The sequence below is a fragment of the Cnephaeus nilssonii genome (assembly GCF_951640355.1).
Source record: "Cnephaeus nilssonii genome assembly, chromosome: 13".
Lineage (NCBI taxonomy): Eukaryota > Metazoa > Chordata > Mammalia > Chiroptera > Vespertilionidae > Cnephaeus > Cnephaeus nilssonii.
In genome coordinates, this window is record NC_137084.1 from 33139797 (window position 1) to 33153714 (window position 13918).

The 13918-nt window shown below is 35.9% G+C and overlaps 1 protein-coding gene across 2 annotated transcripts in view; it reads left to right on the top strand.

The window, feature by feature from the left end:
* Nucleotides 1-13918, top strand: part of COPB1 (COPI coat complex subunit beta 1) — a 31882-nt gene that overhangs the window by 16164 nt on the left and 1800 nt on the right. For both annotated transcript variants that reach the window (XM_079787852.1, XM_079787853.1), the window contains exons 12-20: nucleotides 79-175; nucleotides 1475-1635; nucleotides 2485-2605; nucleotides 6755-6982; nucleotides 7114-7293; nucleotides 10661-10805; nucleotides 12071-12190; nucleotides 12759-12904; nucleotides 13516-13605. In XM_079787852.1, the coding sequence (XP_079643978.1) occupies nucleotides 79-175; nucleotides 1475-1635; nucleotides 2485-2605; nucleotides 6755-6982; nucleotides 7114-7293; nucleotides 10661-10805; nucleotides 12071-12190; nucleotides 12759-12904; nucleotides 13516-13605 (1288 nt within the window). The remainder of the gene's footprint in view (nucleotides 1-78; nucleotides 176-1474; nucleotides 1636-2484; nucleotides 2606-6754; nucleotides 6983-7113; nucleotides 7294-10660; nucleotides 10806-12070; nucleotides 12191-12758; nucleotides 12905-13515; nucleotides 13606-13918) is intronic.

The window sequence follows — 13918 nt, forward strand, 5'->3', positions numbered from 1 at the left end:
AGCTTAAATTCACAAAGAAAAATTGCTTCAAGATTCATTGACAAATCAGTGTTTTCAGAACTTGTATTCTTGCTTTAGGATTTACCGAGGAGCATTGTGGATCCTGGGAGAATACTGTAGTACCAAGGAAGACATTCAGAGTGTGATGACTGAAGTCCGAAGATCTCTGGGGGAGGTATGTTTTACTTTCATAGTAAATGCTGTTTTATTTGGTGATTTTTACTTTAGTTCTTCTGACTTTTTTTTTTTCAATCTGACTTGTATGTGGTGTTTTCAATCTGACTTGTATGTGGTGTTTTTATCTGGACTAATGAACACTGAAAAATATATTTTAACTACACAGATAATTAAGCCTTGAGAGCTGTGGGAAATTTGGGGGTTTCCCTTCCCCTGTGTTGAGCTGTAACACCTATTGTTTTATCTATATTATTTACTCTTCTGGGAAAGATTTTATTTGAACAGAAGATTCTATGTTTTAGAAAAAGACTTGTAAAACTCTGCTTTAGTCTATGTGTTCTAAAAGAAGAATGCAAATATTTTAAGAACAGGGCGGACTTTATAGTGTTTATGTACTAAAATTGGCAGTATTTCCTCATTCAAAAAACCATATGGGCAAATAGAAAGAACGGTGCTTTTTAGAACACCTGGGTTCCAATCTTGCTTCAGCCAATAATTAGCTCTGAGACCTTAGATATAAGTTCTTTAACCTGATTGGACATCAGGTTATTTTAAAATAAAGGAATTGATGGATAATAATTAAAGATGCTTACAGTTCTTAAATTAAACTGGGCTGATATTAAGGAATACATGCATAGTAGCCATTTGTGTGCTTTTAAAAAGGTAGCTGATGAAGTTATTTTGTAAAACTAAGTTAGATTAATTTTAATTTTTTATTGATTTCAGAGAGGAAGAAGGAGGGAGAGAGAGAGATGGAAACATCAATGATGAGAGATAATCATTGATCTGCTGCCTGCTGCACTCCCCCAACTGGGGATTGAGCCCACAACCCAGGCATGTGCCCTTGACTAGAATTGAACCCGGGACCCCTCATTCTGCAGGCTGATGCTTTATCTACTGAACCAAAGTGGCTAGGGCAGATTTATTTTATTTTAGGAAGATGAAGGCTCTTTTGATTAGGGAGGGATGGAGAAGAATAAGATATCTCTTTTGTCTTAGACACTGTCCTAAGCATTTTCTTACTAAGTGACTTGTGTGGAAAGAATTAAGATTTGCATTTAGCTGATTAAGTACCTAAGGCTCTAAGTCATTTAATTAATTTACCCAAAACCATTACAACAAGGAAGAGACATCTAATCACAAAGCCCCTGTCTTCTTACTACAATATTATTCGAAGGAAAGAAAATTGAGAATTCCAAGTTCCAAATATCCCATTAGGAAAATGCCTTCTCTATGGAAATGATTGAATATTTAAATGTGATTTTGCTTGCTATTGATGTTTCCAATTTATTTTTAGATCCCAATTGTAGAATCAGAAATAAAAAAGGAAGCTGGTGAATTAAAACCTGAAGAAGAAATAAATGTGGGGCCAGTTCAGAAATTGGTAACTGAGATGGGCACCTATGCAACTCAGAGTGCTCTTAGCAGCTCTAGACCCACCAAGAAAGAGGAAGAAAGGTAATTGGCAGCACTTAGGCTCAGCCAGCTCTACTGTTTCATTATTCTTGTGTATAAAACAGTCAAGTGATTGCTTTTCTCTTACTTGCTTTTCTGACCAACATGGAAATCTTTGCCATTTAAGGTACTTGAAAGGAAAAGGATATTTAAGTTCTTCCTCTCAGGAATCATGTTGATGGTTTTAATCCTCTGCTTTTTATAAGTATTTTCGTAGAAATAACTGTGTTCTGCTTAAAATTATTTTACTCATATAGAAAATGCTAAATTGAGGTAACTTTTAGAAAACATTTTGAAAAATTTTCTACTTTTAACTGATGGAATAAAATTTTGATGATTTCCTCATTTTACTCTCTAATTTTATAGTGAAGATGATGAAAATAATGCCTAAAATTTTAATGATTGCTTATTACATGCTGGGCATTGTGCTATGTAGTTTGCCTCATATAATCTTCACAGCAACCCATTAAGTACATTACTGTCCCATTTTATAGAACAAGGATTTGAACCTTGAAGAAGTTTGTAATTCACCCCAAAGGGACACAATAAATAAATACTGTAGATAAGCTGGGATTTGAACGTAGCTCATTAGCTCGAGTACATACACCCTTCCCCATTTTCTCTTTGTATTCAGCTGCTTCTTGTGTCATTTAAAGATGGGTTTAAATTCATGTGTTATTTTCTTTTTCTTTTTTCCTTCAGCTTCATTCTGAGAGCTAAGGAGGGAGCTAGTTGAGATTCTTATCACTGAAGGATGGCAGTGAGAGTGTTAAATAGCCTTATTTGAACCATGCCAAAGCTGCATGCTGCTTAAGAAGTTGTTGGATTTCATTTTCCCTGATTGCTTTGCAGACCTCCCCTGAGAGGATTCCTGCTGGATGGAGATTTCTTTGTCGCTGCCTCCCTTGCCACAACTCTGACCAAGATTGCCTTGCGCTATGTAGCTTTGGTTCAAGAGAAGAAAAAGCAAAATGTAAGTCCATTTTTTCTACATTTACCCAACAAGTGAACATTGAGTGCCTACTATATGCATTGAACTGTGAGGGACCCAAAGGGAATGCTAAAGATCCTGTGGTTTAATGGGGGAAATAGACACAGTAATATAATGTTATTGTAAAATTGATGAAGTAATACAGTAATAATACCGTATGATTAGTCCAGTGGAAGAGATATAAGGGTTTATGAAGTCATTTCTGTTTGCTAGAATTAGTCAAGGCTCAGTGAAGAAAAAGCCTTTATCCAGTATCTTCATCCAGTCAGTCATTGCCTATTTTATCCCAGAAATATCTCCTAAATATATTGCCGTTTCTATAGTTCATAACCTTCATCCTAGCTTCTGACCATTCTGACTCTGTGCTCATTTAAAATAATGTACTTCCATTCCCCCAGCCCCTACTACCATCCTTTGTACTACTATTGTACATTTTATTGTTACATGTCATATTATCCTATGCTGCATTTTTGGCATTTTTATTATTTTTGCATTAAATAGTTATCTCTTTTATATGTATGCACTGTTTTGTTTTTCCCAACCATTTCTTATTTATCTGGAGTCCAGACTTAGATAGGGAGAGGGCATACTTAGCTAATAGTAAGAAGTTGAGAGTTGGGAACAGGGCAAAAGTTCAATTACCTTCCTAGATGCCCCCATTTTTTGGATATTTGTCTTTTATGGTAAAATATACATAATGTGAAATTAACCATTTTAACTATTTTCAAGTGTACAGTTCAGTGGCATTAAGAGCATTCACACTGTTGAGCAGCCATTACCACTTTCCATTTCCAAAACTTTTTATCATCCTGAACTAAAAGTGTACCCAATAAATAATACTTCCCCATACCTCCTTCCCAGCCATAGCCAACCACTCTTCTACTTTCTTCCTCTCTGAATTTGCCTATTCTATATACCTCATATAATGGAATCATATAATATTTGCCCTTTTGCAACTGGCTTATTTTGCTTAGCGTGATGTCTTCAAGCTTTATCCATATGATAGCATGTATCAGAATTTCCTTCCTTTTTAAGGCTATCCATATAATATTCTTCTGTTTATCTGTTCTCCTGCTGTAAATAGTCAATTTTCTTTTAAAGAATTTTTTAAATGAGAAAAAGTCTTATATTTACCCACATACTTCCCATGTGAATGGTTTTATTTTTGTTCATTTCTTTTTTTCACATTGCTAAAAGAAATAGGAGGTAATAACTAATAAGAAAAATATTACTCCTAGTTAAGCACTAAAGTACAAATCTTGTTAATATTATAGTAGAGATAGAAATATCAAAAGATGGAATTTCGTTACCAGATATAGTAACAAAAATTCTTCCTTCCTCCAGAAAGAGTTTAATATGGCTTTTATCTGTGAAACCCTTTTTCCTCTAGTGTGATAATTTCGCATTTTATAATACCACACTTTCACCTAACATTATAACATTTTCCCATTTATTCTAAACCCTTCCTAATCATCCTATATAATAAAAGGCTGATATGCAAATCCACCAAACGGCAGAACAACTGGTTGCTATGATGTGCACTGACCACCAGGGGGCAGATGCTTAATGCAGGAGCTGCCCCCAGTGGTCAGTGTGCTCCCACACAGGGAGCACCGCTCAGCCAGAAGCCAGGCTCACAGCTGGTGAGCGCAGCGGGAGCCTCACCCACCTCTGCAGCAACACTAAGATTGTCCCACTAACAGCTTAGGCCCACTCGCTCCCTGGGGGAGCGGGCCTAAGCCCTCAGTCGGACATCCCCCGAGGGCTCCCGGACTGAGATAGGGTGCAGGCTGGGCTGAGGGACCCCCCTGAGTCCCTCACGAATCTTGTGCACCAGGCCTCTAGTAATAATTATAATATTTAATAGCTGCATAACAGTCCATTAGATTTCTTCATTTACTTATGCCAACATATAATTAGACATTTTCATTTTAGACTTGGGATTTTCAAAGGATTTTTTTTTTTAAACTTTCATCATTATAAGAGCCATTAATGATATTTAGAGGCTCAGGCAAATTACAAGGTGTATTATCTCTTTTTTATCTGTTTATTTAGATTTATGGGCAATAATTTATTTTGCAACTCTGTGGGCCATTATTTATTTTTTCAGGTCTTGTCACAGAATAATCATCTATTATTTAAATTATGTTTTTTAAAAGTCTCCAGGATTCTGTGTCTCTGGGTCCAATTTGGTTTTCTCTAATAAAAAGGCTGCTTCAGTTCTGCAGGTTGGGAGAGCATTTGCTGATATCTGAGAGAGCCAGGTTTCTGGTAACATATCTGGTTCATGAAGTTTGCTGCATTTGGTACAAGGCAGGTAGAAGTTTGGTTGTTTATCATCACACTAGCTCTCCTTCATTTATGCATTTTCCATTGCTCTTCATTGTTTTGTGTAGAGCTGAGTTTCTCTTTGTATCATATAACTTTGCCTAAAGAATTTGCTTCGGTTTTCTTGTAATGCAGGTATGTTGGTAGTGAATTTTCTTAGTTTTTGTTTGTCTGAAAAGGCCTACTTTATTTTTGAAAGATATCTTTGTAGGTATAGATTTCTGTTAAGAATTTTTTTCTTTTAGTACCATCAAGATGTTGCTCCATTGTCTTCTGGTATTCTCAAAGAAGCCATTGTCATTCTCATGCCTCTGCATGGAATGTGTCCTGTTTTCTCTGGCAGATTTTAGATTTTTTTCCCTTTATCACCAGGTTTCAGTAATTTAGTTAGGATATGGCTTTGTGTGCTTTTCTTCATCTTTACTTTGCTTGTGCTTCTATTTTTTTCTGTTCTCCCCTCTTTCCTCTGGTGACAGTATCCAGGATCAGAGGATTATTATACTTATTTTTCAGCTTCTTTCCCAAGGCTTCTGATAGTTTTTTCATGTATGTGTGCAAATCAGTACTTAGCCAAAGACAATTTGGCAATGACAGAGCATGTGTCAGGTTAATGCTACATAAGATTGAAAAAGTACTTTGGATTCACTTTGTGGAAGACTGAATAGCAGTCTAAGTCATATGGACTTCAATATGAAGGCCCAGGGAAGTCATTGAAGGTATTCACATGTAGAGTGAAGTAATTGGTGTACCTACAATAAGGATTAAGATAGCAGCACCAGGTGATCATACTTAGTGTCTCCAATAATGGGACAACCTAACATATGTGCCTCCTGATGCAATACAAAAGAAATACAAAACATCACCTGTCTGTTATCTAACCAAGAGTGGGGAACATTTTATAAAAAACTGGCCTGGCCTCTTTTTAAAAGTTATTGTGTACCTGGCCAGGTAGCTCAGTTGGTTAGAACATCATCGCGATATGCCAAGGCTGTAGGTTCAATCCTCAGGGCACATACAAGAATCAACCAATAAATGGAACAACAAATTGATGTCTCTCCCTCTTCCCCTTCCTGCCCCCCTTCCTTCCTCTCTCTCTTGAATCAAACAATAAATGAAAAACTCATTGTGATGGAAAACAATACAAAAAGCCAGGGGACTGGTCTAGATTCAAAGGGACTAAGGAGAATAACAACTAAATAAAATGTATGAAGCTGATCCAGGATTTAAAAAAAACAATGAAAACCTTTTGTGAGATTAGAGAGATTTATTTCAATTTAGAGTACATAGTAGATATATTTTGGGATTGTTACATTTCTCAGGAGTGATAATGATATAACAGTTATTTAGGAAGCTGTTCTGATTCTCTTATTACTTAGTACTTAGGAGGTGAAGAATCTTACTTTCATATGTTTACCTAAAAAAATAAGTGCACATATATGAGTAAAATCAGAAAGCAAATATGGCAGAAAGTTAATTATTTGTGAAATGTATCATTCTTTTAACTTTTCTATTGTTGGAATTTTAAAAAGAAAGCATTGGCATGTCAGGGAGTTAGAGTAAGGCAAGACAGTTAAAAAGCGGTTGCTGTCTTTTAGTTGGGGCTTAATGAAGGTTTTAGAGGGTAGCAGCTAGCATAGAAAGGAAAAAGTAGGATGCAAAAAAGATGGAGATAAAATCCAAAAGATTTGAAATCTTATTCAGGTGAAGTGAAAGTTTTATTTATTAGATTGTGAGTTATATAAAGTAACATTATTGCAATTACAGAAACAAGACGATAAATAATCCATTTCTCTACTTTTCTAGTCTTTTGTCGCTGAGGCTATGTTGCTTATGGCCACTGTCCTTCATTTGGGAAAATCCTCTCTTCCTAAGAAGCCAATTACAGATGATGATGTAGATCGAATTTCCCTGTGCCTCAAGGTCTTGTCTGAATGTTCGCCTTTAATGAATGACATTTTCAATAAGGAATGCAGACAATCCCTTTCACACATGTTATCTGCTAAACTAGAAGAAGAGAAATTATCCCAAAAGGTAAGGTATATATGATAAAGCCATAAAAGTCCTTGGTGGCTTTTTTTTTTTTAATTCAGTCCTCATAAAGGCGTACAAAAAGCTATCTTTCTTTCCAATTAAAGAGAAACGTGTTTGTTTTCTCAACACAGAAAGAATCTGAAAAGAGGAATGTGACAGTACAGCCTGATGACCCCATTTCCTTCATGCAACTAACTGCTAAGAATGAAATGAACTGCAAGGAAGATCAGTTTCAGCTGAGTTTGCTGGCTGCAATGGGTAACACACAGAGGAAAGAGGCAGCAGATCCCCTGGCATCTAAACTTAACAAGGTAACAAAATGTCAAATACACTGGTAAGTTATTTAAATTGGCTATTTAAGAAAGTAGTAATTAGGAAGTTGCTGGTCCCCCTGGTTTTTAAAAGAAAAATAAGCTATACAGCAGGCATGTTAAACTCAAAGGCTAACACGGGCCAAATAAACAAGGTTTAAGTTTATGTGGGCTGCAAAAAAACAAAAGCTTCAATTTTCATAGAAACGTAGGTTTATTTCGATAGAGACATGCTGACTACAAGGGCTGAAATAAATGAGTCATCGTTAACATAAAATAATAGAACATTTTAATAAAAATTAATATTTTTTCTTGAACATTAACTTACCAGACACTGAATAACTGCACAAATCAATAAGCGTAACACAACTAAACCTTTTTTTTTCTTCTTCTCTGAAAGCAAAATATTTCCTGTTGCACACACCAAACAAATCAGTACAAGACTAATGACGTGGTAGTCAGCTGCTAAAATACTTGCAGCTAGTATTAGTGGAGAGAAATGGTGTGCCTGCGCGGAAGGCGTGTAAGGGAAACGAATGCAACACGGTTATAGTAATCAGTCATTAACGAACGTTGTAGTTCGTTATTAATAATTACGTATAACAGGATATTCTAAAAATTAAGTTACAAAATTTTTATTAAAACATTTCTTATATTGGCTGGGCTGCAAAAATATTTGTTGTGGGTGGGGCTGCGCCGCATGCAGCCCACAGGCCATGAGTTTGACATGCTTGTTGTATAGCATCAGTTTCTGTCAAATCATTGTGATTGATAGGTTTGTTAAACAAGATTGAAATTCAGAAGCTGATAAAGTACTCTACTATTATAGTACTACTAGAGGCCCAATGCACGAAATTCGTGCAAGAGTGGGTCTTCCTTCCCCCAGCTGCCAGCACCGGCTTCCCTCCGGCACTCAGGACCTGGCCTTCTCTCCGGCCGCCAGCAGGCACCCGGGACCCGGGCTTCCCTCTGGCTGCTGGCAGGCACCCAGGACCTGGGCTCCCCTTTCAGCCCAGGCTTCGTCCGGAAGGACGGAAGGATGTCTGGAAGGATGTCCGGTCTAATTAGCATATTACGCTTTTATTATTATAGATAAATCCAGTAGATGATTGTATAACTTGTTCCAGTTGTGGGTGCATAGTGCAGTATATAGAGCTGGGAGATCCTTAGAGCTAAACTAAAGCTTTAAAGGCCAGGGCTCTGGCCACTTCCTCCATATCCTTGCCATCAGCTTTTCCTATGTCCTATTGCTTTTAACAGGGCAACTCTACTTTTATATTCTTTTTTTTTTTTTAATATATTTTTATTGATTTCAGAGAGGAAGGGAGAGGGAGAGAAGAGATAGAAACATCAACGATGGGGGAGAATCATTGATCGGCTGCCTCCTGCACACCCCCTGCTGGGTGGGGATCAAGCCTGCAACTTGGGCATGTGCCTTTGACTGGAATTGAACCTGGGACCCTTCAGTTCACAGGCCGATGCTCTATCCATTGACCCAAACTGGCTAGGACTATATTCTTAATATATTGAGTTCTATACAGGATTTATTAGGAAAACTGTCCTATACTCAAAATACATAAATTTACAAATCATTGATCTAATTTAATCCCTTTATCTTAAAACTTTTATTTTTAAAAATTGTGTACAATTTATATTAACATCAAATTTACCATCTTAACTATTTTTAAGTGTGTAGTTCAGTGGCATTAAGTATATTCATATTATTGTGCAGCCATTATTGCCATCCATTCCCGGAACTTTTTTCAACTTGTAAAATCCATTAAATATTAGCCCTCCCCCCACTCCAATTCCCTCTCCCCTCAGCCTCTGGCAGTCACCATTCGACTTTCTATCTCTATGAATTTGACTGCTCATCATGTAATATTTGTCCTTTTGTGATTAACTTATTTTATTTAGCCTGATGTCTTCAAAATTCATCCATGCTGTAGCATATTTCAGAATATTATTTTTAAGGAGGAGTAAGTATTCCATTGTGAATATATACTACATTTTGTTTATCCATTCATCTGTTAATGGACACTTGGGTTGCTTTCACTTTTTTGGCTATTTTGAATAATGCTGCTATGGCCATGAGTTTACAAATGTTTTCATTTCTTTTGGGTTATAACCAGAAGTGGAATCAATGGATCATATAGTAATTTTGCTTTAATTTTCTGAGGAATCGCCATACTGTTTTACATAGCAGCTGCACTGTTTTACATTCCAGTACGCAAGGGTTCTCCACATTCTTGCCAACACTTTTCTTTTTCTTCTTAATAGTAGCCATCCTAGTGGGTATGAATTGGTATCTAATTGTGGTTTCTATTTTAATTTCCGTAATGACTAGTGATATTTGCCATTTTTTTCCATGTGCTTATCACCCATTTGTTTATCTACTTTGGAGAAATGTCTATTCAAGTTTTTTGTTCATTTTTTAATTTGGTTATTTGTGTTGAACTAATGGAGTTCATATATATTCGGAATGCAAGACCCTCATCAAATATATGATTTGCATACACTTGTCTCTCATTCTGTGAATTGTCTTTTACTCTGTTATAAATAGTGCCTTTTGATGCATAACAGTTTTTAATTTTTCCCAGCCAGTGTTGCTCAGTGGTTGAAGGTTGAGTATCGACTCATGAACCAAGAGGTCACCAGTTCGATTCCTGGTCAGGGCACATGCCTGGGTTGCGTGCTTGATCCCCAGTAGGGGGCATGCAGGAGGCAGCTGCTCTATGGTTCTCTCTCATCATTGATGTTTCTATCTCTCCCTCCCCCTTCCTCTCTCTCAAATCAATAAAATCAAAATTAAAAAGTTTTTAATTTTGATATAGTCCAATTTACCTATTTTTTCTTTTGTTGTCCATGTTTTTGGTGACAATATTATGTCTTAAAACTGCTATGTTGTAGATGGTTTTTTAACAATTTTGAGGAAAACACAATTTTATCTTCATGGAATTACTGTACAAGCATGTCTTGCTATACAATCTATTTATTTAGTTCCTGAGCTTGTGTAGCAGGGACTGCCACATGATCTGAATTTTATTGGGTTCTTGAATTTTGGAGAACATCTAGTGAGTTTAGACAGTGAGGGATTTAACTCCTAAGTTGGATGGTTAATGTATTTGCTAGACATATTTAATGTCTTTCTACTATTGAGATATAAAGTCTAGGCTTTGTTATTTGTAATGTCCCCGTTTTGATTTACCATGTCTCCATGACAAAATAATTTTATTATGCCCGTTTCAAAATGACTTGTCTAATCTAAGCATATCTGTTAATTACCTAACAGACTTAGTCATTTGGCCAGGATATGTTTGGCTAAATTTTCTCAGTCATTGATTATCTCTTTGTTTTTGTTTGACAGGTCACCCAATTGACAGGTTTCTCAGATCCTGTATACGCAGAAGCTTATGTTCATGTCAACCAGTATGATATCGTCCTAGATGTACTTGTCGTGAACCAAACCAGTGATACTTTACAGAACTGCACGTTAGAGTTAGCTACTCTAGGTGAGGAAATTTACTTACCATAAAGGAAGGATATTTATAGTAAGCCATTATGACAGATTATTAAGGGATGTGTACAAGTTCTAGTATAAGAATTCTCTTGAGCCCTAGCCAGTTGGCTCAGTGGATAGAGCGTCAGCTTGTGGACCGAAGGGTCCCAGGTTTGATTCAGGTCAAGGGCACCTACCTTTCGGTTGCAGGCTCCTTCCCGGCCTGGGCCCTGGTCAGGGCACATGCAGGAGGCAACCAATTGATGTGTTTCTCTCACATCAATATTTCTCTCTGTCTTTCCCTCTCCCACTCTCTAAAAAATCCATGGAAAAATATCCTGGGGTGAGGAATTAAAAAAAAAAAAAATTCTCGAGCCATTTGTGACATTTTAATCAAGATTTAGTTTTACATTTAATATTTAGTCTCCAGTTTTCTGTACCTCTGTGGTATTATTTTCTTATGCTCTTGGTATATCCAAATAAGTTTATTCACTGAGCTCAATTATAAATATCAGTTTTTCTAGATATAAATAAGAACTATTTAAGTTACAGATTGACCAAGTAGCTCACTTAGTTAAATTTTTAATTCCCTTAGTACAGACCTAGGTGTTTTCTGAGTCTATAATCAATATATACCATATGTGTCCAGAGTAATATATCATTATTATATTTAGCAATTTGAGATGTCTTTCATTTTTCTTACTGAAGACACATGAATCAGACTTTGACCACTTCTACATCTGGCCTTGAAGTTGGGAAATATAAATTGTATACAGGAACATGGCAGTGCCCCTAGGAAATTCCATATGGCTTAAATAAGAGTTAAAGGACTTGAAGATATCAAAGGAAAATAGACTTCTGCCCTCAGCATAGCTTGATGTTTATATAAAGAACTATGTTTCTAAGAATTTACATCTTTCTGCAGAGTTTTATCTTTTCTTTGTAATGGAGTTTATAGTATATGACAAACTTTTTGAGAAGTTGTATTCATTCAGTGACATAAAATGGTATGCCCACAGTACACACACACACACACACACACACACACGAATTAAATATAGAATTATCCTGAGAAGCATATTACCTTTTAAAAGAAAATGTGCATATTGAAATGAATAATGTGTTAAATGATTTCTTTATTTTGTCCTCATAATATTTGAATCATAATCCTTCTCTTGTTTCTTACTTTGCTAGAAACCATAAAGCTGTATACATGCTAAGGTTTTGTGATTTGAAAGATTTACATATGTCTTTATTAACTGTCTAAATTTTTTTCAGGGGATCTAAAACTTGTGGAAAAGCCATCTCCTTTGACTCTTGCTCCTCATGATTTTGCAAATATTAAAGCTAATGTTAAAGTAGCATCAACAGAAAATGGAATAATATTTGGTAACATAGGTAAGAAATTACAGCATGTGATGTTTGAATATTTTTGTTAAAGAATTTCTGTAATGAATAGCTGTTTGACATTTCTTAAGGACAGAACCTGAATCCATTCATGCATTCATTTACGAAGCACCTGCTGAGGTACTAAGCACTGTTCTATGTTTTGGATATACAGAAATGAACCAGATGAAGTCGTTGTCCCCAAGAAACTGTCAAGCAGAAGGAGGAATTAAAGAAATATATAATTACAATGCAATGTGGCGTTACTACTTGTGTATTTTCCTAGTGTGCCTAATACAGCATCTGAGTTTTTTGGCTCCCACCACTTATTAGCTGTGACCTTGAGCAACTTCTTTTTGTTTTTGTCTCCTCATCCAAGAGATGGAAAGTAATATTATAACAAAGGCTTGATGTGAATGTTAAGCAGGTGATATTTGTACAGCATTTAGAATAGAGCAATGTACAATAAGCGTTATATAATATTTACTAATACCATAATCATTATTTGGAAATACTGAAACTATTTAAATTAAAATTTGCCTTTGGTGATTTGGGATCATTTTATGTATGTGTATTGCAGTTTATGATGTCTCTGGAGCAGCAAGTGACAGAAATTGTGTGGTCCTCAGTGATATTCACATTGACATCATGGACTACATCCAGCCTGCAACTTGCACTGATGCTGAATTCCGTCAGATGTGGGCCGAATTTGAATGGGAAAACAAAGTTAGTCCTAGGGAGATTTGCTTGAACTCCTTATCTTTGTTTCTTTTTAACTAATGTTGAGGGATTCTCCTATAAAATTAATCCCATTAAAAGGTGTCAGATATGAGAGGCAAAGTTTTTCAATATCTCTTCTTGCAAGTTAGCTTTAATTGAAAGTCATACAAGTTAGTTTAAGTTGCTATTGTAAATTGGCGACAGTAGCAGTTCTACAATTAAGCTGAATGATTGATCGACATTATAGACAATATTCCATTTCTTGTATGTATGAATATTAAGTTATAATTGAATCCAGTGTCCAAAAGAGACTTTGCAAAGTCAGTGGCTTACTGCGCAACTTTCTTTGAGTCCTGATTTTTATTACAAATATTTTATGCAATATGTTAATTTTCTATGAAGTAATCTGTATCTAAAAATTCTGATACCATCCTATAGTTTGCTAGGTTTTGTACATGTCATTTACTTTTTTGTTGTCTATCCTTCCCACTAAATATTTAGAAAAACATTCTCATATGACATATGAGTGATTGTTTCTCAACCCCAACATAAGAAATTCACAACTTTTCTCACTGTAAGAATTATAATCTCCTTGACTTTTTTCTCTTTCTGTACAGGTGACAGTAAACACAAATATAATTGATTTAAATGACTATTTACAACACATATTAAAGTCAACCAACATGAAATGCCTCACTCCAGAGAAGGTAAGATTGGACTGAGACCTGAAATCTGATAGAGAGTAGTATGGTAGGTTCTTGGCTTTCTTGTATAAGAACCTCTAGTGTATTTTTGTTATCATTCAGCATGAGAAAGGCAGTTTCATTCTGGACTAGCTAAAAGAAGTTATCCCATAGACTGTATGAATCTACTTACCTTTCTCTACTGCAGGGGTAGGGAACCTTTTTTCTGCCAAGGGCCATTTGGATCTTTATAACATCATTCGTGGGCCATACAGAATTATCAACTTAAAAATTAGCCTGCTGTATTTGGTCAGACATTTAATTGACTCACTCCTAA